Genomic DNA, 25,768 nt, shown 5'->3' on the forward strand with positions numbered 1-25,768 from the left:
ACATTGGAAATAAAACATTGTGGTGTAACACAGATTAGCTGCTCATCTTCATTCGGGATAATCTGTTTTGAAGAATCTTGAATAGATCTAAAGGGGAACTACTACCACTGCTTTCACGGACGTTTAGTTTACTTATCTTTATTATAACTATCATTATTATTATTAATCCTGTGAAAACTGTTTTGTGGCCCTGGAAGCTTTTTTTTATCAAGTTGGAAATCCCTTCATTTTCTTTAAACTTTCTTGGATCCTATTTTTTAAATTGAAGTAATAAAAAGTGAGCCTTCCTCTTGACTGCAACATGGAACTCAAATGCAGGCTGCTCTGATTACCTCCGCTAACGTGCTTGTTTTCTCACATTTTAGTGCAGATGCGAACAAGGAGGATCCGATGAATTCATGTAAGTTGTCTCTTTTAGATGAACATTACAAAAACCAAACCTGTTGTATAATGATGAATAAGATAATATTTTGTACCAGACATTGTCGTGGCAGCCATGACTGGAAGAGTAACTACTAAACACAACAGTTCATGACACGAAAGTTGCCGGTGAGCAATCCACTGAAAATAGTTAGTACGTTTGCCAGTAGAGACCTGGTAGAAAGCCAAAATTGCAGCGTCAGCAGCGATGTGGTCTGTCAATCAAAAAACAACAACACACACAGGCGTTACCCACTAGTCGTGAGAGTTTATTCTTTTAAATATACATAGACTTTTTTCCCCATATTAAATTACCCCTCCCTCCCCACTCATCCCTCCCTCCCTCTCTATTCTCTGCTTTCCTCTCTCCCCCTCCCTTCAGAGAGAAAGCTCGTCCGACTGAAAAACACACTCTACTTTGTGCAGTATATTGCTTATTAAGACATTTGCGAAAAAACATAAATTAAAAATACTACAGCTCGTCTTTTTTCTTTTCTGCTCCCACAGAATTAAAAAAAGAAATTTAAAAAAAGAAAGAAAAGAGCACAGTGTCCCTCAGTCTGGCTACATCGCATGAACTGAACTCCCCTCTTTTTCATGACATGCTATGACCCTCTAGCTTCACAGTGGTCTGTACCATTGTAAGTGAAATGGTAAAAAGGAGAAATCTATTGTGTAACGGACGTCCTGAGTTTGATCGAATTGTGTTGGTGCGGTTTTTACTGTGTGTCAAATGATCAAACATCCAATCAAGATGGCTGATTCCCATTCCGCCCTTCGCTTCTTCTCGCGTTTCCTGTCTCTGCTCATCCCCAGAAAGTGTGTGAGTGTGCAAAGGGTGGGGATTTGGGGGTTGGGGGGGTCATCATCATCATCATCATCCCCCAACAAGCAGGGATGTGCTCATTGTTTGTGTCTTTTTGTCAAATCCAAAGCTGTGGAACTGATTGGTCCGATGAGGCGGTCGGAGCTGCAGGCAGAGTGAAGGACAGTGTGATACGGCACTAGAGGAAAATTCAGGTGTTTAAGTCACAAGGCATGCATGTTAACACTGAACTCAGAGAGTCGCCACCAGGCGTTTTCAGCCGTGACGCGTGTGGTATGTGCTGTGATCGTGGGATTTGGTGTGCGAGTGTGTGTTTGTGTGTATCTGTCTTTGTTCAGGTGTTGAAAAAGTCCTGCTTTTGACTGCATGCAAACTCCACTGCTCCCGTACAAATATGTCAGTTTTTAAATATTTTCAGTGAATGGAAGATACCAGGAATGCCGTGTTTGTTGGAGTGACAGTTTATATCTCGATTCGAAATTTGCAAACGGAGAATACGTGCATCAAAAGTGAGACTTTTCCAATGGCCGAAAGTGTGTGATATGTGCAAGTGAGTCCTGTGTGCATGTGGCATGTCTCATCCAGTCTTAATCAAGTTTTGTGTCCATCATCATTCTAGCAGTCTGTCCGTTCCCCTCCCTCCTCTTTAGGAAGCACCGGAGGGTCCGTGAGGATCGAAGGGTCAAGCTGGGGTCAAACGCGGGGGGAGTATTTAGGGCTTCTTGGCACCTCGGTGAAAGATTTCAGCTCGTAAGGGATCCTCGTGTCCACGTCGATGGATTTGCGGGAGAATAGCAGCCGGATATCGTTGTGCAAGTAGATCTTCCCAGATTTGGAGCTCTGGATTCTGAGAAGGGCAGAAACGAGAGCAGTGTCAGCGAAACACTGAACAACAACTGTTCAAGTCGCTGAAACAAAGCTGTAAAGGATATTTTGTGACTCAATTATTTGCTGTTTTGCTAGATGAGAAAATCAATATCACTTATATCTGTCCATTTAATACTGAGCCTCACCCAGCAACCAGTTATCTGGTCAAGCATAAAAGCTGAAAAAAATGGGTAAACAGCTGGTGTGTCTCTGTCCAAAGATAACATTTCTAAGCTGGAAGCAATGACAGAGCGAGGCTAGCTGTTCCTGCCTGATTCCAGTCTTTATGCTAAGCTAACCTGCTGCTGGCTGTAAAAGCTTTGTGTTTGCAGAACATCAGAGTGAAGTCAATCGACTCTTGGCAAGAATGTGAATAAACACATTTGCCAAACTATTTACCTACTGATGTTACAATGGAATTTAACTGCCAATAGTTTCCAAGAATTTATGAAAAATCTCATGAATATACAAAGCAATAAAAGTGACTATTACATATTTATTTATATATTTAATATATTCTTGTGTCGCTTACACGCTTTAAATCAAGTATATTATTAGAAACTCAGGAATGAAAAGTAAAGCAGCCGGATGAAACCTCAGCCGTACCTGAGATGCATCAGGTAGCAGAGAATCTTCTTCCTCTCTAATGCTCCGCCCCCTGGAGACACCTCGCCTTTCCCCTCCACCCCCTCCTCCCCAGGCATCAGGAAGATACGATGGCGCAGGAAGGTCATGTGATTGACGGGCATGTCGCCAAAGTTGTAGGTCACCAGGAACATCTTCACCACAGTTTTGTTGGGATTAAATAAGGTCTGGAGAAGAAGCATGTCAGACCAAAGTCAGCATTTCACAATAAGACAGGTAGGTTTAAATTTTGGAAGAAAAAATGTACCTGACACTTATATGAGGATCACAATATCAACATGGCTAACATCACAACTTAAATGTTGTGGTGGCACAGATGAAAAAATTATACGAAACCAGTGCAAATAATGAGCAAATCGAACTCACCACTTGAATGGTCCCTGCTTTGGGTATGCTATATCCTTTCTTTCCCAGAGGCTCGAGGGAAATCACCCCCTGCGAGAGACAGAGACAGAAACATGGCACTCGATAAACATTCTCAGTTACAGTACTAATGAAATACTGTAGTATTGTAGCTCCAGAGTCAGGATCTAGATTAAATGTCCTAATGTCACAACAATACCAGCTAAAGGTGCAGTTTGGCTCTTTGAAGGATGTATGAAATCATCACTTGGCTAATGATATGAGAGAGTAAGATGTGGATCAGAATCAAACTTAGACGTTCATTTTGTATGTTAGGACTAACAGCATCAAATTACTGGTTATGCGAGACTGAGTGTCAATAACTTCCCTCCTCACCCTTCTCAGCGACAGAAATCACATGAAAGCCAGTTGCATGGCTTGAGGGCGGCAAAATATGGGCACAAATATAAAAAGAACGGCTCAAGGAGCCAACTTTGTTCGACCCGCTCTTCCCAAAGAACCGTCGAAGAGAATCTGATTGTTGTGAATGTCACATCACTGGCATGAGCAGCAGCGTGAAAGCAGTGATAGTATTAATTCACTTTCTGGTTTGATCTCATACGAAGGTGAAACAATTCATCATCAAAAACACAACAAAAGCCAAAACGAAAGCGCACTCACTCTAAAAATAGCTACATTATGATGCAGGCAGCTACACAGGGAATCACATTATGTTAAGTGTAATTAACAGTTCAAAGAGCTCCATCAAAAGATGCTGACAATCACCAGTTTTATACAAAACAATTCAAAGTCAACATGAGGCCTGAAGCTGAGAGAGTGAAAACAGCTGGTTTCCAAATGGACCAGTGACATCATGGTTCTCCTTGTAAGTGGAACTAAAGTTGTTCACATTAATACGGGTCCTCACTCACTTCCTTCATATGTTGCATGATCACATATTGGATGAATGCATAGAAGTCAGTGCTGATTTGGACAGATGTGGCAAAAGGTTTTATGATTTAAACAGAGAAAAGGGAAAAGGCAGCACATATTTTTTTACATCTGGTTCTGAAGGAGGAAGCCAACAGCAACTCTGCTGAGGCCAATTCTACAGTTGGTTTTGTTTTGGGTCGTTATTCTGATCTTTAATCTTGCTTTGTTTTTCTTTCATACTCGGCAAACAACCCTGCTCTCTGGGATAAACAGTGAGTGTTTGTTTGATTTATTGTTTATGCCTGGCTAAGAGTGCACCTAACCATTCACACACACACACAACGGACCAGATCTGGGAGATGCACACAGGCGAGGACTGACCAGAAAGGGCGAGGGAGCGCTATGCTCGGAGATGTCGTAGTATGTGACCTGCACAGGCAGGGTGACGTGCTGAGGGCAGTAGGAGCCGCTGGCCCCGAGCTCTGCCGTGAAGCCTTCGATCCAGCCAGACGGAGAGAAGCGTCCCTTCAGTATCGACTCCTGCACAAAGGGAAGAGCGTGGAGATGAGCAGGAGCCTTTAATTAAAACCAAAGTTTTGACCGTGTGAGCCAATAGGAGGCTTTTCTTTGAATGAGCAACACTGATCTCAGCCAATTTAACAAAAGAGGAGAACTATAAAAAAATGATTTCAGCACTGGAAAGATCGCCAGCAGTTGTTTTTTCAAACAGGACAGAGTCAGAAAAACAGACGCACTTAAAGACACACTTGAAATGTTTATTATAGACTAAAACCTCCAAATTGTTGAGTTATTTCAAAAAGAAATTGGGCATTTGGCCTTTAAAGTTGACACATTGCAAGTGTGACATGAGGGAGACACACAAGCAGCCAAGGGCTTTTTGTTATTGGATTAAATGTGTTTGATTTTAGCTTGTGGAAATAAATTAAAAAAACTTCAATCCTTATGAAATGTCCCAATCAGACCCAAACCTGTCCCTGGCTGGATTCTACATTTCTAATTTGCATCTTGGACTGACACTGACACCAGCATTATCTTTGACCTGCAGCAAACTGCGTCTCAGGAAGTTGTCAAAGCGATAGTTAAAATTTTTACCTCAAAGTTGACAAGTAGTGATCTGCTGATGGAGGATGAGGGCCAGCTGGAGCGTGTGGAGCGTCCGGTGTCTGTGTGTCTGCCACTACGCAGCTGCCGACTGAATATAACCACACAAAACACACAAAACAGACCGGTGGTTAGTGGTTGAGATTACACTAATTTCGCTTTAACCGACATGTCACATGCCTGTGAGCGTGTCTGGGTTCTCAAGTCCAGACACAAAACCCTTTAATTTAGAAGTGCATACAACCTCCCCTGACTCCCACCTCCTTTCCCTGTGTTCCCTGCACTCATCCTTCCACATGTGCTTACACTTAAAAAGGTAAAACATGCAACTTTTCTGCAATAAAGTGACAAATGCATGTTAGAAGTTGTATATTTGTATTGTCCCAATTTTCAAAATAAGAGAAATCTGACTGATGTGTCTCAAATGGTGTATTTTATCCAATTTTAAGCCAAATACCTACAATATACTTTTAAGATACTGGTCATTTTAAAGGACATCTTTTAACGAGATATAACATTTAAGTTGTCTGATGTCAGGATCTTAAGAAACAAGCTGACAAACTTGACTCACCAGGTGCTGTTGGGATGATTATTCAGCTCCCTGACAATAATTCCTGAGAGATAAACACTGAAGGAGTTCTTAACAGGGGAAGCTCACTTCAACGAGGGGATAGGTGTTGAAGACATCCCAGGATCCCACGCTACTTCAAGTCACCAAACGCTCGCTATTTTTATTGTTTTGATTGGGAAACCCATGACTCACCTTTTTATCCGCAGTCCACTTTTCAGTCGTCTCCCTGATCTTGTGCAGTCTGTGGCAGTCTAGAGAAAGAGGGAAGAAAGGAAATAATTATTTGTTTTTGTCAGCGTATATTCCAATTCCTCCCTTAGTGTGCACAAAGTTAGGAATATTAAAAATAATGGTCAAGCTGTTTTGTTCTGTGCATCTCTCGTAATTGGGCGCATCATATGACCTCTTACTTACTGAGCGCTGAGTACTGGACGCTGTGTCATGCGCACAAACATTCCCCATTTCCAGGCTGCAGTTCACACTAAAGGCCACCACGCTGTCAGATGACCGGTCACCAGCCGACGCTACGCTACCTGCTGGCCATTTGCTCACAGCTAACCTTTCACTCATGGTTAGCTTTTGGCTATCAGCTGGTCCTCGATGACTGGCTCTCTACAGAGCTCGAAGGTCTTTGTCAGCTGGTCGCCTCATCACACTCGATCAAATCCACACGAGGCATTTTCAGAATAGTATCCCTTCTTACCTTTCTGTGTCTTTAAAATATCTTTTTCTAACTGTTATTTACTTAATAATCACCTGTGACTGCCTCGCTCTTATATTTCCCTGTCCCTCTATGTCTCTCTAGTTTGTGTCCTTGAGCCTCTCTTGCATCTATCTGTTTCTCCCTGGGCTTCCCTCACACAAACACTCAACGTCTCTCGTCATAATGATCCCACAACTGTATGAGGCCGAACTGGTGAACCCTATTGTGACCATGAGCACGCTTCCCATCCCACAAACCCACACACTCAAAGCTCTTTCTGGCCAGCCAGTGTTCAAAAATGGCCAATTCACTTCCAGAACCATTTTTTACAGCCAGATGTATGCATGTGTGTGTGTGAGAGAGAGACACACACAGTACACTCGTGTTGGGGAACAATTGACCTTCCCTCAATGGGCTTTATTCTGGAGCTACTCAGCCTGTTCCAGTGTGGCGTGATGAGTCGGCCATCAGTTCATTCTTTTACTTTTATTTGTTCTCTTTTATTTGTTCTCTTAGTTCCTCTATAATTTACGCCTTGGCCCCTTTTCCAGGACGGTCACGGCTCATAGATGTCTTATCATCAACCACTCGACTTTGGACAACTACTCTTAAATCTATATTCAGAGTCTGAGAGGCCTCCGTATAGAAACGGCCTTCATGTTGTGAGGCTTAAAAGCATGTTATTTGCATGTAAATGTGCACATGCTGTTTTTGATGGATGCGACAATAAAAATCAGCTACAGCCTCTTTCTAGCTGCAGTTAATTAGAGAAATAAATTAGAAAACCAAATAATTTAGCCGTTAATCTGAAAACTGTTTTTCCAGTTTTCAACTATTATTTTTATTAGAGTATGTAGTTTGACACCATGGTTGTCCTGTTATTACAGTCAAGTAGCATACCATCAAATGTTAGCCATTAGCTTGTAGAGGAGTGGGAATTTAAGGCCGATGCAGAAACACATGTATGATGTGTGTAGGTAAGTGTGCTCACCTTAGACTGGTCCCATGCAGAGGGCAGCAGGTGGTTCCAGTACGGAGCAGCTTTGGCATCAGTGCTGCGACATGAGGCAGGACCAAGTCCTGGAGCCAGCAGTGACAGCCTGCTTCTCTTGGATGTGGAGGGTCCCTCATCTTCTGAACACGACTCCCCAGTGTCGGTTGGGGAAAGCAGCCTCTTTTTGGCCGGCCAGTGACCTCCAGAGGAAATACGGTGGCCAATACTGCTGGGCGTTTTCTCCCAGGGAGCCAGGCCTTTAGAGGAGGACGAGGCAGCCTGGGTGGCACTTCGCTCAGGTGGCGAGGATTCAAGTCCAACTTCCCATTCGGTTGCCTCCCCTGGTTCCTGCAGCTCTGAGTGGTGTGGGGGAGAGAAGGGGCCTGGGGGGCTAGTGGGACTGGCAGGGTTGGGAGTTTCGTATGTGGACATTTCATATATGTGGGGGATGGGTTGACCTCCAGATGAGCTATTACTACAGCTGTCATGTGCAGGGCTGCCTAGAGAGAAGGTGGGTGTGCGGCCCCCATTAGGAGACTCAGTCCTGGCGGAGCTTCCAAAGGAGTGGCCCTGGTCACAGAGACGCCCATGTGGGTCGCACATCGGGGTCGATTTAGGTGACAGCGGAGCAAATATATCAGGAATGGGCTTATCATGATTGTGCTGAGTAGGGCGCCTGGAGGGGGTGTGGCTTGGGGAGAGGGGTGGAGATTTGGGTAAAGGCCCCCCCTCAGAGTCCCTGTGCTCCATCTGTGTGCAAGAGAAAACAGAACCAGGCCCACTAGGACCTGTCGCTAATCCTATTCCAACATCTTCCGCTGGTACCGGCCCACACAGCACCCCTCCCTCCAGTTCCTCCCCGTCGGAGGCATCTCCCAGGTGAGGACGCTTACAAGTCAACTGAGGCTCCTCTAGCCCCCGTTTCACACCCAGCCGGACAGGTCTCTGTTGAGTATCAGTGTTGGATTCTGTGGAGGTAGAAAATCCCCCCAACTGGGAGAAAATGGAGAGCTGGTAGACCTTTTGAAGCCGCAACTCCTCTTGACCAAAGGGTCTCGGCGCCCCCGGTCTGACCCCAGGGTCTATGCTTTGTGTTGGTTCTGTCGGTGGAGGCAGGTCTCCCTCCCGGGCTGGAAGCTCTGATGGAGCCTTTTTGTCGGCCAATTCCACGTCAATGTGCCGCATGGTTGCGATGTTGGAGGGCAAGAGTCTTGACTAAGTTTTGTGCAACTGGTCAAGTAGGTCCTCAGGAGTGCCAAGAGGCGGAGCAAGATGTTCCTCAGGAATAGGAAGTCCTATAGTTCCTGCTGCGATGTTGTCAAACACAGTGAAACAGGAAGTTGAGCTGCACAGCACCTGATGGGAACAAAATACAGCTTTACTATTTAGGACTCCTTTCAAGCAATAGCATACTTTTGTCTTGACACTTGGCTATGTGCAACAAATCAATGCACAGTGCAAATGCCTGTTAGCCTTTTTTATCACCACTTGGAACGCCACCTCTCTCGTGAAGCTGCAGTAAATCAGCTGTCCCACGACTGTTAGCCTTTGACTTCCTGACTGCAGTCTTCCTTGACCTTATGGTGATGTCATAACTTCCATTTCTGCCCTGAGACAGTATTCTTGCCACAAAAACAGTGGGGGAATCAGATACTAATCCCTTCTTACAAAGTTCCAGCTTTAAAGCAGTATGAAAATAAAGCTATTTAATTGCTTTAATGTGACATAGTGAACTGCGGACATACGCCTATATCAGGTCTAATTTAATAATATGTTGAAGACATTACCCAAGATCTGTATCTCACCTCTGTGCGGGTCCTTGTCTAATTCTGCCCGTGTGGACAAGCTGCATTTGGCACAACATCTGGAGGTTGTGTGTTAAATGGTCTACAAAAGGAACCTGTCTATCTCCATGGCAACTGCCACAGAACAACGCCAACATCCCAAGATAGGTGACCAGGAAACAGCAAAGACCCCGGAGGAGGCAGGAATGAAGTTGGTGGCCACAGGAGCTATGACCTGCAGAGAAATGAAAGTAAAAGTTGGTTTGTTAGAAAATACATTTGTAAGAATTTTAAAGTTTTCATTTGTTTGAAGCATTACAAGTTACAAGCAACTTGTTCCGGCAATCAGTTGGGTCAGCCCGTATGAATTAGATTATCTAATGTTTGTTTAAAAAGTACTTTTGATCAAATCATTAGCCTGAGGGATACAACTAACCAGAGGGGTGGAGTTCCAGTAATTGAGGAGTTTTTCTTGAGCGGAAATACTTATATACTAGAATTGGATGTAACTCTACTGGGGCTGCCTCTGCGATTGGCTGATAGCCAGACACACCCTCTTCGGTCACCTAAGCCTGGGGTGTAGCTTGGCTATGGCATCATTACAGGATAACTCCACCCAAAATATCTGAACAGACAGAAAAACATAAAAATATGTGTTTGTCTGTCAATTGTCAGACTGTTTTTGTTAACAACTAACTGTTACTAACATGGGACAAACACCCTTTGTGGCTAATACACTGATGTATACATTTTAAATTCTCCAAACCAAAGAAAGCCTCAGAAACGCCCTCATTTCTTTACACACCGCAGTTGATAGCACACATAACATGCAAACTTGGGTTGTCAGTATTTAAGTTCCTTACTGGTCTTTAATCCACATTTTTATACTCAACAAATAGGGAGGGAGAAATATTATTCTCATTTTCTGAATGAAACAAAAGGAGGAGCTACTGTTGGAGCCGAGAGTTGATTCTTCTGTCGTTAACTTGGCACTGATCGGTGACAGGTCAAGAAAAGTGGGTCATTTCCGACCCACTTGGACCAGAACCTGGGAATGTGGGGTGGGGAGGTTGTCACAGCGAGCAGTCGCCCTGGCAACCAGTAGCCCAAGGATAACAGCTCCTTTGTGCATGGCGACAAAGACGGAGAGAAAGAAACAGAGTCATGGATGGAGAGAGAGAGAGAGAAAAAGAGAGAGAGGTGGGGGGCAGGACTGGCAAAGATGCTCCTCCAAGAAATTATCTGCAAACACAAAAGAAAATGGCCTCACAGACCATAACACACTGTGCGGCCTGTGTTCTGTTAACTTGAAGCTGGCCATTGATTGAAACTTCCAAAGCAACCAAAAGCTTTAAATGTAAAATGGGACAATATTTCTCCATATTTAAGAGAGCACAATAAACTTCCTGGATCTGCCTGTTTATCTGCATTAGTTTCAAAGTATAGTGGGTTCTTCCATGGGGTGGGGCCCACCCCTTCACAAAGTATCATAGAAATCGGTTCAGAAGTTTTTTAATAAATCCTGGTGACACATAAACAAACACCAATGAAACCATAACCTCCTTGAGGTAATAGATAGAGAGAAACGCAACTGGTTCCCATTCAAGCCTACATTACAGCAACTAGTTACTTCACATTTTTGTATTTCCTTTTGACGAAATCATGATGACGCAGGACGAGATGAGTTACTAACGTAGAAATGATGACGAAGGTCGAAAGATCACGTGTGAGGAAAGGGAGCAGGAAGTGAGAAAAGTTGAATGTAATTAATGAGTTGTTCATGTGTATTTCCACTAGATTGAAATAATAATTATTGATGAATACCTGGTGTTAAATAAAATAATCGAACCATAAAAGTAGGCAAGTAATACAGTCAACAACTTGAACATTAATAGAGGGATCATCTGTTTAAGTTGAACGAAGAATAAGAGATATCCTGACAGAGGATATAGAGACCTGCAGATCTTTCAACCCCCCCACCCTTAACATCTCTCAGGGTGGAGGACTCCTGACAGCTTAATCCAAACTGTCCCAGTCAAACAGGCATATCTGATTAATTTAAATTACCAACTATAGGCAGCAACACTTATCTATGAGAGTTCAGTCAACATAATACAAAGAGTATCTTCCTCTTTTTTTTTTGTCCCTGTGAGGACAGGTGGAGTCTCCTGAGCGAGTGCCCAGGGGAGGACATGGTGAGTGGGGGGATGGGGAGGAATGGGAGAGGAGTCAGCGGGTGAGTATTTATAGTTTTGCCTATGCCTGTGTCACAGCTTACTGCAAGAACCCAAAGGCTCTTTTAGGAAACCCCACTTGATTTCTGACCTGCAGAAGCTGCCCAACCCCTTTTTCAGATTGAGTCCAGCACCGGGCACAGGAGGGGGGACACTCTGGCTTCACCCCAGGAAAGGCTTCAGGTTCCTGGGGACGTGTGCTTATTTGACAACTAAACAATTTTTTATATTCCAAACCAGAACACTGTCCTAAATATGGGTAAATAAAACAAATGTCATTTGTGTCTCATCTGTTTGCTAAAATCCATTACACTGAAATGTTATCTCACATTTCCTGAACGCTGCTGACGTGAAGCACGAGGATGAGACGCATCGCTAGCAGGCCAGGTGCAATTCTTGACCTGACATCCTTGGCAACATAGGAAAATGGACCCGCAGTCATTCAGAAACAGTCAGAGCGAGAGTAGAAATGAGGTCAGATGACAGAGAATATGACCGACACCTGACAACATAACAGACAGACAGAGAGAGGAGAAAGATAAATTTATCTCCACTCCGACAAATGAGAAAAGAGAAATTCAAACGGAAAAAGTATGAAAACCTAATGTAATGGAGACCCAAGAAAGTGGTGTACAAGACCAATGGAAAAAAATCCATATAAAATAATTAATAAAACAGCTCAGTGTTCCTTGGCCCAGGCTTCGCTCCGGATCGCGATGGAAGTAGAATGAATGCTTTCAAAAACATTCAAATAAAATTAGCTAATAATCATACCTGGATAATTACTTGGTAGCTGCAATAATTATGAGAATGAGATGGGACAAGGAATGTCGAGCTTCTTCCTATTTAGATGCACAGCATATCAACACTGTGGTGACTGTCTTGGAAACAGTTTTTCATGAGGATATGGTGACTAGATGTCATAGGAGAGTGAAACTAAAGGATCAGAGAAACACCAACGGCCTTCACCTGTGACTGTACCTGCTGCGGAGCCTTCAAGGAGGATATTTATCTGCTGAGTAGTGTTAAAACATGCACGTGTGTGTTCAGAGAAATGCATACAGGCCTGTGAAAAGCACCATTGTGTGTCAATATGACACAAACACACCTTAAGGTCAAGGAAGACTGCAGACAGAAAGTCAAAGGCTAACAGTCGAGGGTCAGCTAATTTACAGCAGCTTCTCAAGAGAGGTGGCGTTCCAAGCGGTTGTAAAAGGCCAACGGGCATTTGCACTGTGCATTGGTTTGTTGCATAGCTGATATTATTGGAGTGAACCCTGTAAACACACACTTTCCATTCGGAGCGCTGCTGACGGTGGCTCTGACCCAGAAAGCAGCTCTCAGTGACATGAATGGAGGGGGCAGAGTTCACAGCCAGCATCTATCCTCAGGAACTACCCTGACATTTGGCCCATATACTTTCAACACCCAGATGACACATGCAAACACAGGCGCACACAGAGCACAGGATTAACAACACCATTGCCTGCTCATTTTCAGCAACTAGGATCACACGCAATTCAAAAAATGTACCACGGGGGAAACACAACCAACGTTTACAAGAACTTGTAACTTTGGTTTCTTCTTCTCGTCAGAAAAGCAACAGATATGGCGACTGCATAATTTCACACTTGTTTCTGTGTGCTCTTTGACATTTGCTCTACTCCACCTTTGAGAAATAGTTCATGGGAGAACAGCTGCTCTGTTTACTACTGTCTCAATTTACTTTGTTTGTTTGTTTTAATATTTACATTTGATTCATATTATGTTATACTTTATACACCAAGTGGAGTTGCAAATTGTGGCAAAATTAAACAACATTTGTAACATGTTCTTCTTCCCATCCAGGGCTAATACTGTAATAACACTTTGAATCATTTCTTGAGTTCCTCCTGCAGCAGCCGTGGGTTGGGTTCCGACCCGACCCTTTGCTGCGTGTCTCCCCCCTGTCTCTCTTCCTGTTTCACGATTACTTTCCTCTTGATGAAGGTGGTACAGCCCTGAAAAAAATCTTAAAACAAATATTTTTACAACTGAGTTTCACCGCACGTACTTTTGGCAGCAAATGAACGGAGAAATCTGGGTGCGAGCAACAGTGCTAGACATTGTTCATCAGCATTTACAAGAGCTGGTTAAAAAGCGACAAAGTTCCCCTTTTACATAAAAATGTGTTCAGCAGCAAAAGCTTAAAGCCTTGTGCAGAACCAAAAACTATAGGGTAAAACATCTATTCAACGTGAACTTGGCTTTCAGCCTATGACAGAGGTTTGATAGCTTCAGCATGAGGTTAGCAGCTCCCAAACTGCCTTGATTGTCTCATCAGCTTTAAGCGGAGCCCCACCCGGCCCCAGGCCTGTGCCTGATGATCACTCACACACTTATGTGCAAATTCTCAAGAAAAGTTGCCAAGTGGTGCTGCAAAACAAACACCTGTTGATTAGAGTTCAGGAGCCAAGTAGTTTTTGAAATCTGATGTCACTGTGCCACTGCTCACTGAGACAGCGGGTTAAATGACAGCTGATTGTGTGTGTGTGTGTGTGTGTGTGTGTGTGTGTGTGTGTGTGTGTGTGTGTGTGTGTGTGTGTGTGTGTGTGTGTGTGTGTGTGTGTGTGTGTGTGTGTGTGTGTGTGTGTGTGTGTGTGTGTGTGTGTGTGTGTGTGTGTGTGTGTGTGTGTGTGTGTGTGTCAGACAAAAACAGAAGACAGGAAGCAGCAAAGAAAGACAGAACCTGACGGAAGGAGAGAGGTTGAGTCGGTTGAAACTGATAAACCTGATCAAAAGATATACCCCCCCACACACACAGACTAACACACACACAGTGCTCAGGCTGGGGGACATGGCAGACTGAACTAAGCTGGCTCAGTGACATAGTTGCTGAGAATGCTGTTTGACACGGGGTCCCTTTCTGTCTCACCCTCCCTCCCTCCCTCTGTCTATACAGTATGTCCCTTTATGTCCCTTTCATGAAGCCATTTTAGGAGACGTTGAGTCACACATAGCTCAGCCGACAATGTGACAGCAATCAACAGGAGCAACTCTAACACAAGTGCCTTGACAGCCGGGCAACTTGTGACACTCACCCTCCTGAGAAGATGGACTGTATCTCTCTGCCTCACCCTCCTTCCTTCCTCTTTTTGTCGTCTGCGGGCTGTTGAATTGTGGCTGCGCTGGCTTTTCTCTCTCTCCTCCTCTTGTGTTTCTACGTCCACTGGGTCAAGCTGCCTTCTCTCGTTCCCTCCACTCTCCGGTTTGTTGCCTGCCCTTCTTCCTCCTGCAGAGGTGGTGTTGAGACAGACGGAGAAATGTCACGTCGTCCTGCCTCCATCTGCTTGTTTAGGTCAGGGTGCCCCGGCACTACAGCTGTCTTCTCCTTCTCCAAATATTGTTTTCTTCCTCTGTACCTCTCTCCACCCTCAGTCCCACATACACAAACCAAAACCCCCTCAGCAACTTCCACCCCCCCCCCAAACCAGTCTTAGTCTTTCCCTTGCCTGTCCTTTTCTCTCTCGGGCTTCCCCCTCCTCTGTTCTCTCATTCGTGCCCCTCCAAAATATCTTGAATACAAAAGCCACTCCACATGCTAGCGTTGCCCCCTTTCCTCTCCTCCCATTCGTTCTCTTCCTCTTTCTACTTTCAGGGCCCTTCAGTAATCCTCTCTCGATGTCCCACCCTCTTTCTCTCTCGCCCTTGTTGTGTGGGTGCGTGTGTTTTCTTTCTGTCGGTTTCCTCTCAGCTGATAGAGCAAGGTGTGCTTTGCTTTGCTCAGCAGTGAAGGCAGACAGGGGAAAGAAAAGGGTAGGGGGGAGATACCGCCAGCTAATTGGCTATAGAAAAGTGGGGGGGTCAGCTCAGGGGGAGGGATTCAGAGGAGGAAGGAGGCGTGGCAGAGCGATAACCACGCCCATTCACCCCTGCTCGGCCTGTTCTGCAGAGGAACCGGACTGAAGAGCACTTTCCCTGGTGTGTTTATGTGTTGAATGGCAGCTTCAAGCCTGTTTTGTGTATATAGTAGTTTTGCATAAACCTTTTCTATAGCTTACCAGCCACATTTCTAGTTGTGTGTCTGTGTGTTCTTCAAAGAACGACACCTTAAAACAACAGGGGTTAACGCCTCAGAGAATAAAGATACAGACATCTGTGCGTTTCAGCCACCACCCCTTCCTTTGCTGTTAAAGTGGTTTTAGACAGGAACTCCCGAAAATTGGATCCAGACCTTTTCCAGAATTGGCCTTTCACAAATGAAGACATCTTTCAGGCGAAGGGTGGCACCTGGGTTTTGTGAGCGGGAGGCAGGACATGACGTACAACCTCCACACAGAAAATCACGTGTTTTTGTTAACAGCAGTCGGAGTCTTCTATGTAAATGGTGGCGCTTTTTCAAAGTATGATATTTGTTTAGAATTTTCTCAGTTTGACATCCGTCGTGGATTAGAAACATCATCAAACTACCCGCAGTAAATTTCCAGACATTTTGTGCTGTATTTTCACATGGGCTCACTCACACTGGATATTTAGGGTGTTGGCAGGAAAAGTTGACTCAGACATCTGCGTTGTCAGACACAGGCACTCCGGCATATGTCAGGCAGGAGAATGTTAGGACTTCAGCCTGAAAGCAGCTTGAGTATCTATATCCTACACAAGCTCAATAGCAGGCAGCTTATCTTTTGCAGATAGAGAATGAAGTGCATGTGAAAAAGTTTATCAGCTCAGTACCAGGAGCAGCCCTCATCCACGTGTGTACTGTATATCTTGCCGTCTGTGAGCTAATAAGGAACAGCATGTTGACGAGGCAAGAACTATTTTCAACTGAGTGGTGTGGTCAAAGTGCGCACACACAGTGGGCGCTAGTGCATCACACGCTTTTTTCACCGCACACAAACACGGACACACACTGTACACAAAACACACCAAGTTGTCAAGAACAGATATTTAACACACCACTTCTGCCCGGGCCTTGTTGTTAGACACAGCGGCCCTGTTATGCTTTATCCTTATACAGGAAACCAGGGTTGACTTGAGACATAACTATTGATAGCTCTTTGCCTCTGTTGTTTTCAGCCACTGTCTGTCTCTCCTGTCTTTCCCTAAATCCTCATCTGAGTCCGTCTCAAGATCCGTTTCTACTTGTTTCCAAAACAGGATGAAAAGTTGAGTTGGTGCTGAGCTGCAACATTGTCACAGTAATGCAGAAGGAGTTTTCCTTCACCTACTCATTTAAAAGCTTGTTATATGCAACCAACAATCCAGGACTCCAATATTTTCAATTAACTACCATAAGATTTGAGGGGGAAAACTCAATCCAATTGAATAAAAAGTGATTGAAACTATTTTAAAATGATCAAAACAATTGTTGATTGAGTTTCTGCTGACGTAATGGATTTATCAGGCAACTGCTTCAGCTCTGCATACATGTCCTTGTAGATGTGAGTGGGGAGGATGGCACACTTGTTTTGATGAGGGCGTGTGAACAGTAAAAGTGTGCAGAGAGGAGGTTTGCAAAACAAGACACGTCTCCGGCTACGTAACTCCAAATATAGAGAGGAGGGGTGGGAGGAGGGGAGGTGGTGAAGGGGTAGAAGACAGAAGACAGGAAGACAGAGAGAGGAAATCAAACTCTCAAGGGGGACACGGAAATAAGGTTACGTTTCTCCTGTCTAATAACCTACTTCTGACAGCAAAGCTTACTAAAAAAGACACCGAGTGTAATGAAGACTTTCTGCTCGCAAGTGGCATTGTTTTCAAAAGCTTGTGTTTCTGTGTACACAAACACACACACTCACACACTTCTGCACCTTTAAGAGCCTGCGTGGCCTTCCATATTAGGAGAAAAGGGGTGTGTCCTCTCTCTTAAGACCCTCCTCTATTCAAGGGCGCCCTTAGTGCAGCTGAGTAGAAAGAAGCATTGAAAACACTCACTCACTCACATTCCATCAAGCACATGCATTGATGCAATCCTGATGCGAGAGCAGGGCAGTGTTTGTTTTGACGATTTTAAAGCTGCGGCAGGCTGGACTCTCAATCCTAGCACGTGTAACGTCGCGTCACAAGACACAGACACTAGGCCTTGTTTTCTGAGGCCTCTCAAAGTGACACCAGCTGTATTTTCTATTTTTTGGGAAATGGGAGTTACCCATCCACTCTAAATAAACAGCTACAGCCCTTTAAAAACTTCAGTTTGACTCCACCAGCCCCAAAAACCTCCCTGGGACAATCAGTCACAGTTTTCATTGAGCAGTTTTAGATATCGAAAACAAGGTCCAATTCACCCTCCTTCTTCTGGGAGGGGGAGAACAAAAGGGGGAGAGGGAGAGGAGAGGTGGAGGAAGGGTGGGAAAAGAAAGTGTGCGTCTGTGTACTGGGGAGAATACACAGCGTGTTTAAGGAGTCGTAGATCCCTCTGTGTGTGTCGGAGAGTGTGTTAGTAGTACACACATGGAGATGTACAGTGTGTTCCAATGGGGGAACACAGCAACGCCAGGAAAGCTCCAATGTGCTGCAGCAACTTTCATATTTACAGGGAAATTGCAGCCAATGCTGTGTTAAATTGCTATGCGTTTGATTTTACTGTAACTTGTGTGTAAATGATGTGTAATGTAATAAGATATGTGTTTTAGAAAGGCTGTCAAGCACTATTTAAAGCGTCTGCTATAAAAGACCCTTTCCATTTACAGAGCTACACCACTGACAGGATTAAAGTTGGCAATTTAAAATACAAGACTTGCTCTTGGTCATAAACAGTTTTCAGACATAAACCCTGTAAAAATGTCAGAAAAGTTGCGTTTTCATCCTGAGATATTTCTTTATATTCTCAACATTTACAGTAGATGTGAATAAAATGCTTACCTGACAGTTTAACTGCGGCAACCCCATCCAAAATCCCTCAGCAATCTTACCAGATAACAAGTTTCTGTAGATACTTTCCCTCCCTGAGTGGTTTCTTTATATTTACATTTCTAAGGCGAAGTAACAATCTTGTGAGATGAACTGTGAGTGGAAGGGCATGTTTGACCAGCTGCCTGTTGATAAATAAGCATTACAAGCCGAAAAAAGAGACAGAGAGCCCATTTAAAGTATAATCATTTTACTTGGCTGCTCAGTGTGTGTCCTTTGCTCTTTTTGCCATCTCAGTAAATTGGCTGCTAATGTTGGACCTTATGTTAACTTTAGGATTTGGGCCGAGGTTTAAATTGGGCAGATGCAGAAAATATGCATCCCTGAATATAGACTATTTTTGAGTCTGTTTTGAAACACAGGAACGGCCAAATAAGTTGTATTTGTTGTTCCGTGACTTACACTGATGTCTCTCTATGAAAAGCTGAATCAAGTACGACCTGAAACTGGACTTCAGTCCTGACTGAACCCTAGAGGCTCCGACTCAATCTGTAGCATTAAGATCCATTTGTAAACCCCCCACACTCCTGGATTATTGTTCCAGATAACCGGCACCGCCCCTGCAATTCCCAATTATCCTCCAGTTTGCAGCAGGCTTTATCAATCCAATGTGCAGCAGAATGGAGAGTTGACTCGCTTATGAGAGTGCAGGAACTTGTCTTTTGTTAATCCTGTGATTTCTGAATACATTTATTCCTTCCATTCACAGGATCTGAGGTTCAGTCTCAAAAGGAAGAGAAGATAAAAAAAATAAGCAGTGCCTGATATGTGCAATCAGAAAAGCAAGAGACAAGAGTGCACTGGGAAGAAATGTGAAGATGGGGAGGAGTAGTGGCACCCTGAGTCTTGGTGACAGGCCGGGCCAGCTCGGAGGATGGAATGTTCCAGAGAAATATGTTGCCTATTCATGGAGGACAGGAAATAAAGCTCGCTGGCTCGCTCTCCTTCTGCACCTCTCCTCCCTTTTCTCTCTGTCACTTCTTCATCCTGAATTCAGCTGCTTGTCTTTTCCCATATCTGTGTGTGTATGTGTGCTTCCTCCTTTCCTCTCTTCTCCTGGCCATTGACTGTTTCTTGTGCATCTTCCTTCAGTTCTATAATCAATTCTCCCCCCCCCCCTTTCATGCTTGGGGAACTTGCACAGCATGGGGTTGAAATACGACTGGTAGTGGGTGAAAGGAGTCTAGCCTGCCATCTGGCTGGTAAAGGGGGAAAGAAAAAAGTTGCTATCATTTGCTTTGTTGCATACGGTCTCTATATGATGAGCAATTATTATTATTATTAGTAACTAGGAAAAGCGGATGGTAGAGAAAATTTTAAAAGTAGTTTCAAGCTCATTTATAACCACATTTTTTGCTGTGTGATCAGTTTCCACCTGAGTGAGTAGGAAATGAGAAAAAGCCAACGCACAACTTCACAAAGAACTTATAGCTAAGACCATGAAGTACGAGGAAGCTGGTGTTTATGAGCACACAACTTAGAGAATGGCTCATCCATTCTGGTTTACAGGGTGGAGGGTAGAGCGAGAGGTCTGGCCGGGGTTAATCCTGAGATCAGGCCAACACAAACACACACAAATACACACAAATACACACACGCTTGCAGTCGTTAAGCAGCAGTTATCAACTAGAAGCTTTGGGACCAGGGGAGTTGCATTTCTGTGGTTGAGTCTAAGGCAACATGTGTGTATTTACAGTACAGTACAGTGGTGTCTTTGGTGGTGATTTGACCTATTGAGCATCTGTACCAAATTTCAATGTCCATAGAGCATAAAGGAGAATTCCGTTCAGGATGGTCAACATTCACTATTAATGACACATAGCTCTAAATTTGCACAGTCAGGTTGAGTGGCACAATACATTCCTTTGAGTCAATAATGCTCAGGCTAAGGTTGTTCCCTGGCACTAGAAGAGCAAGTTAAACACGCAAACCTTGACTTCAGCACAACAATGAACCACAACCACAAAAGAAACGGCATCATCTGTATGTACGCCTAACATGAGATTAGCACCCACTTCACTGACGCTTTAACTGTGGAAAACAAATTCACACGCTCACATGAACAGCCCTGTATTGCTTTAAGGTGTTCTGTGTATACCACAGCTTTTAAACGCTCTGGGAGGACGAGGCCTACTGATGCAATCAGGCCTGCAGGAAACACACCATTGTGTGTGTTCTTTTATATCAGGAAAACATGACTGGGCAACTGACGGTTTCAACTGAACCCTTGAAGTATGTACTCACAGTTCAGGTTCACGCACTGATGTCAAAAGGTTATACATGTTGGATCATTTGCTGAAGGTCGTTACTGCTTTATTATTTATTTATCCAAATAGGCAAATCAAGTATGTAAAACAATATGATAAATTAATATCAGACAGTGGGTGTCACAGTTTTTCAAAGGGTATCATTCTTTCATTCTTTATAAAAGTCAATTTAAGTGACAAATGGTGCGTGCGAAAGCCTGATGCTGTCATACACTGTCAGCCTCCTCATGATGGAGAGATGGGAATAAAAGCAGCACAGAGAGATGAGAGCTTTGATGCTGGATGAAGGGAGCGAGACAAATGACCGTATAGTGGAGAGTAATGGACAGAGGAAGCAAGACAAGGACGAGAGGGAGAGGGGCAGAGGGGGAACAGGTCTTAGCTTGATAAGCTCTGTGTTGACCTATATAATGCAAAGAGACACATCTGCTTTCCAGCATCTACTCGTTGATTCTGGTTGTTATATGGAAGGTATATCAACCGACGCTCAGTCCACTTAGTGGTAACAACAACACCAAAGAGCTTGTTTCTTATTTATACTCATTTTACTAGTGAGTGTAAAAGATTGTTACTGAAATGCACATATTGCACACAGATGCAATGGTGAATAAATGGTAATAACTGTAATTTCCCACAGCCACATACAAACACTGTACAGAGCTTAATTTTGCCTCTCAGGGTGTAATGTCAGACCGTGCTGATTTATTCAGCAAGTGGTACCGTCACCTTGCCGTCATCCTCTCAGGAAGTCTGTTGTCAGTTGTGTTTGGAAAAGGCAGAGCAGACTGCTACTGAACAAAGATGGAGTACTAAACAGGACAGAAACTTCCAGATTGTCCGATGCTGGTTTCCTACTATAAATGCAACTTGAGAGGGGTAAAGGAAGTGAAAGAAGTAGTGCAGTCTCTTTATAGCTGCTTTTAGACAAGCACTGAAGCCCCGGCATTTTCCTGAAATTATCCAGGGGTGCTGTGTGTGCATTTTTCATGCAAGGCCCATTCGCATCAGAATATATTTACGTCATATCCTTCCTCCCATGTGCTCTTCCCACCCCTCACCTGAATATTTTTGACATTTTCCAGCTGTTGATAATGATCCTCCCTGAAAAGCAACCCCTTCTTCATATGTGAATAGAAAACTCTGGAAAATGTCTGGACCTATTTAAGGATGTTGTGTCTGAAAATAGCTTTATTTCAGATTTCTAAATCCTCAGATACCCAAGATAGTACACGTCAATTCTCTCCATTTTGCAGGTTTTACAACTGCAATGATCCTCAATGAGGCAATGTGTTCTAAAACTGATTTATATTATTCTACTACTACTTAATGGAGTTATGGCTCTCTTTTCCCTTATACATTCAAAAGGTTATTCAGAAGGAATATATTAAATTGATATCCAATCCTGGCTTAAGCAGCCTCATCAAACATGGTGGTACACCAGTAAAAACTCAGATTGATTATCTAAGTTTGGACCCAATAACACAAAGAAAACAGTAAAAGCCTTGAAAATATAGTTTACATCATACCTTATTGGCATTCCCTTCCATGCCCTATACACATGTTATTAACCACAGCCAGTCAATGCTCAAAACGCTCGGCTAACAAGCTTCTCTTATTGACAGCCTGTTAAGTAGACTAACTGACCTTCAATGGTAAGCCTCAAGCTGGGTTTAGTTAGTGTGCAGGTTTGTGTGTGTGATGTGTAAAGAGCAGAGGTAACTGAGTGAGGGTCTTAAGTCAAAGGTGAAAGTATGCACCAGTCGACAAGTTCTATTTTTAGGAGCTCTGGTATAAGCTGTGATTAAGTAGAGTGAAAACGTGATTTAAAACATGCATGGTCTCACACATTGCTTTATCGCCTTGAAACACTGCAGAAGTGACAACCAGAGGGACATCTTCACAGTCGAGGCGTTCCTTTCCGTTCCTTTTTCTTTGAGACACTCGCAGTTAATGTTGCCCTTTGACCCCGACCTCTTGTTAATTTGACTTTTCCTCTCAACCTGCCAACGTTCCGTCCCTGAACTGAGCCGAGGTATCTTCTGGCAAACAGCATCAATCTCACTCCGCCATTAATACAAACATTTATCATCCACTGGGCTACGAATCGAAGATGAATCTGAGACAAGACATAAAATGATCTTTCATTAGTGTTGCGTCATGTACTTGCAGGGTCTTTGTTTTAACACAGCACTGACAGATCAATAAGGCTTACACTGACATTCAAGAGAAGCTCCTGAGAAAGTGAAGTATTTCTGTATTTTCAGACAAGAAAATAGACTAGATTCTATTCAGTCAATGAGTCACCACTGGTTCTTAGTGGTGGCTTTGTGTTTATGCATTCACATACAAATGCTTGCATGACTATACATTAGTGGATAGCTATTTAAAAGAGGTCATTGAGCTCACATGTGGATGCAAACAAGATGTGCACGTGCACACACACACACACACACACACACACACACACACACACACACACACACACACACACACACACACACACACACACACACACACACACACACACACACACACACACACACACACACACACACACACACACACACACACACACACACACACACACACACACACACACAGGAGATCAATATTGCCCCAGAGCATTGTTGAGTACTGGATCTAACCCACATAATCATCTGTAATCTCTGACATCAAATCCTGCAGAGACACATTGGAGGGCTGACAACAAGCCTTCATCAGCTCAAAGCATTTTAATAGCCATCCCCAACTTACCTCACACACACACACACACACACACACACACACACACACACACACACACACACACACACACACACACACACACACACACACACACACACACACACACACACACACACACACACACACACACACACACACACACACACACACACACACACACACACACAAACACAAACACATACACGCACAAAAAGTGCTGCCAGGTACAGATGCTAAAAAAGGAGAATTGCAACCATGCACCATAAACACTTAGCTAGAAACACAAGAGTTACGGAATTAGAATCCAGCTGGTCAAACGTCATTGGTTGGGTGCACAGGGGACGACGGCTTTAATGACGTCCTTTGGCTGAGATCCATTAATGTCACACATTGTCAGCTGAACTACGCGTGCATAAAACTGTACACTGCAGCTGAGCTGCAGGCAAGAGGAGCCAACTGCAGGCCAACGTTTGACTGACGCTGTAACACTGTTAGTCTGGGCCTAATCTATTCAGACAGAATCAGGAGAGACTGGGATCTTATAGTATTACAGGTCTCAAGTTAGTGTCATATTGGCCATAATGTACAAATCTATACAGCCTAACAAGGCTGGTGGCTCCATATATATATATATATATATATATATATATATATATTACCCTGAGAAAACACATGGCTACTCGTGACCACACTGAGATTGAATATATAAGTAATTGTACATTTTGAGTTTGTTACCCTTTACCTCCCTTCTCCTCTGATGTGAGAGCATTTTTTCAGTTTCTTTGTCTCACCTGAACAGACAGACCATCTTGGTTTTTTTTAATAGCATAAAAAGAACTGTGTGACTGCGCACAGGACAAGCCCAGACCCAGGTCCCGCTGAACAACATGCACCTCGCCTGTAGGGTAGGTTAGAGCAAGGATCTGCATGACGCCACACTCAGCTGAGGACAAAGCCCACTGGTTTCTCGCAGACAGGGAGGTGGGGAGGGGGGTGTGACTGTCAGACCAAGGCAAGGACAAGAGGGGAAAAAAGAGACAAAAATGTAGACTTGAAGATGGATTTGCTGCATCAATGTGTGTGTGTGTGTGAGCATGTGTGCATGTTTGTGCAGAAATCTGCTATTTGCATGCATGTGACAGCTGGTGGGTTGCCATATGCACGTGTGCTGTATAGGTGATGTAGAGTGAGGGTGACGGCATATACACGTGTGCCTAATGTGTATGTCAATGCCACCATGCCCTTACACGACAATGGGAGGAAGTGCACTGCAGCTGAGCGTAATAACACTGCAATTACTGACTCTTAACACACTATAGGTCTTTTATACTGTAGCGTGCAGTGCCCACATCATCATTGCATAATGCAATGCAAGGGAACAATACCACCCAGTGCTATCCTTTCTCCATGTAAGCTTTACAGTGATCACCATCCCTCTACCGACTGGGATACAGTCATAATCTCACAGATATACACAAGAGATGATTGATGCAGCCTCCATCCTCCATGCACAGCCCAGATCTGCACAATCCCAAGAGTGTGTGTGTGTGTGTGTGTGTGTGTGTGCGCATTGCAATTACAATCGAAATCAAATATTTACACATGCATTTTGATGTGCACGCGAGACACAAACCTATGACTGTGACCGATGCACGGATTCCTCCATCGTTTTGTCCCTCACCATCGCAGGGTGCATGCACGAACACACACACACACACACACACACACACACACACACACACACACACACACACACACACACACACACACACACACACACACACACACACACACACACACACACACACACACACACACACACACACACACACACACACACACACACACACACACACACACACACACACACACACACACACACACATAAAGGGAGCAGACAAAGCAGGGGAACGCCCCCCTGCACCCTGCAAGATGCTGCTGGCAGGACATCAGCTGGGCCCAGGCTGGATTCCACTCATTCTCTTGCTCACGTTGACAAAGGCGGATAACGACAGTGACGATGAGGCCGCGAGGTGAAACATCTACCTGATCCCAAGAGAAGAGATCTGCAGACAGCCGTTGTGTCAGTTAAGCCCCCCCCCCAATGCCAGGAGACCACCGAGGAGCGAGCTGGCTCAAGGTGGTTTCCAGAGGCCGACTCACCTCACAGGGAAACCGGGGGAAACCACGTCCGGGTGTTTTTCCTCTTTTCTTCTTGTTTCACCTCCTCTGCTGCGTTGTCACGTCCCTGGTAGCTAACGCTCGGTTCCGGGGCTAAACCAAGAAGCCGTTACCGGTCGTAGCCGTGGATTTGACGGGTGGACAACACCGGGACAGTCTCAGTGTCCTGTCCCCACGTCTCTCGCTGGCTGTGCCTTCCACGTCCCTTCCTCTCTCTCCCTCTCTCTCTCTCTCTCTCTCTCTCTCTCTCCGCTTGTGTCTCTT

General features: G+C 44.3%; 1 protein-coding gene across 2 annotated transcripts; it reads right to left on the reverse strand.

The window, feature by feature from the left end:
• Positions 1 to 768: 768 nt before the first annotated feature.
• On the reverse strand, positions 769 to 25,768 carry LOC133001802 (atos homolog protein B). 2 transcript variants are annotated; one of them, XM_061071494.1, is made up of 9 exons: positions 25,487 to 25,768; positions 9,229 to 9,442; positions 7,421 to 8,779; positions 5,919 to 5,977; positions 5,147 to 5,246; positions 4,415 to 4,573; positions 3,125 to 3,193; positions 2,720 to 2,925; positions 769 to 2,093 (listed from the first exon to the last, which is right to left on the reverse strand). In XM_061071494.1, the coding sequence occupies exons 3-9, from the start codon at positions 8,606 to 8,608 to the stop codon at positions 1,940 to 1,942; spliced, it is 1,935 nt and encodes a 644-aa protein (XP_060927477.1). In that variant the 5' UTR covers positions 8,609 to 8,779; positions 9,229 to 9,442; positions 25,487 to 25,768; the 3' UTR covers positions 769 to 1,939. The 2 variants fall into 2 exon arrangements, with proteins under 2 accessions (XP_060927477.1, XP_060927479.1); XM_061071496.1 differs by lacking the exon at positions 25,487 to 25,768 and adding an exon at positions 14,522 to 14,773.

The sequence above is a fragment of the Limanda limanda genome, chromosome 5 (assembly GCF_963576545.1).
Source record: "Limanda limanda chromosome 5, fLimLim1.1, whole genome shotgun sequence".
NCBI lineage: Eukaryota > Metazoa > Chordata > Actinopteri > Pleuronectiformes > Pleuronectidae > Limanda > Limanda limanda.

What these genes read in the sequence shown, in the direction of transcription:
- LOC133001802 (XM_061071494.1), bottom strand. Translation starts at nt 8,608, where the DNA reads ATGCGGCACATTGACGTGGAATTGGCCGACAAAAAGGCTCCATCAGAG. An exon ending in CACTACTTGTCAACTTTGAG is followed by an intron (nt 4,574 to 5,146) that starts GTAAAAATTTTA and finishes CCCTTTGTGCAG; the next exon opens with GAGTCGATACTGAAGGGACG. An exon ending in GCGCTCCCTCGCCCTTTCTG is followed by an intron (nt 3,194 to 4,414) that starts GTCAGTCCTCGC and finishes TGTCTCTCGCAG; the next exon opens with GGGGTGATTTCCCTCGAGCC.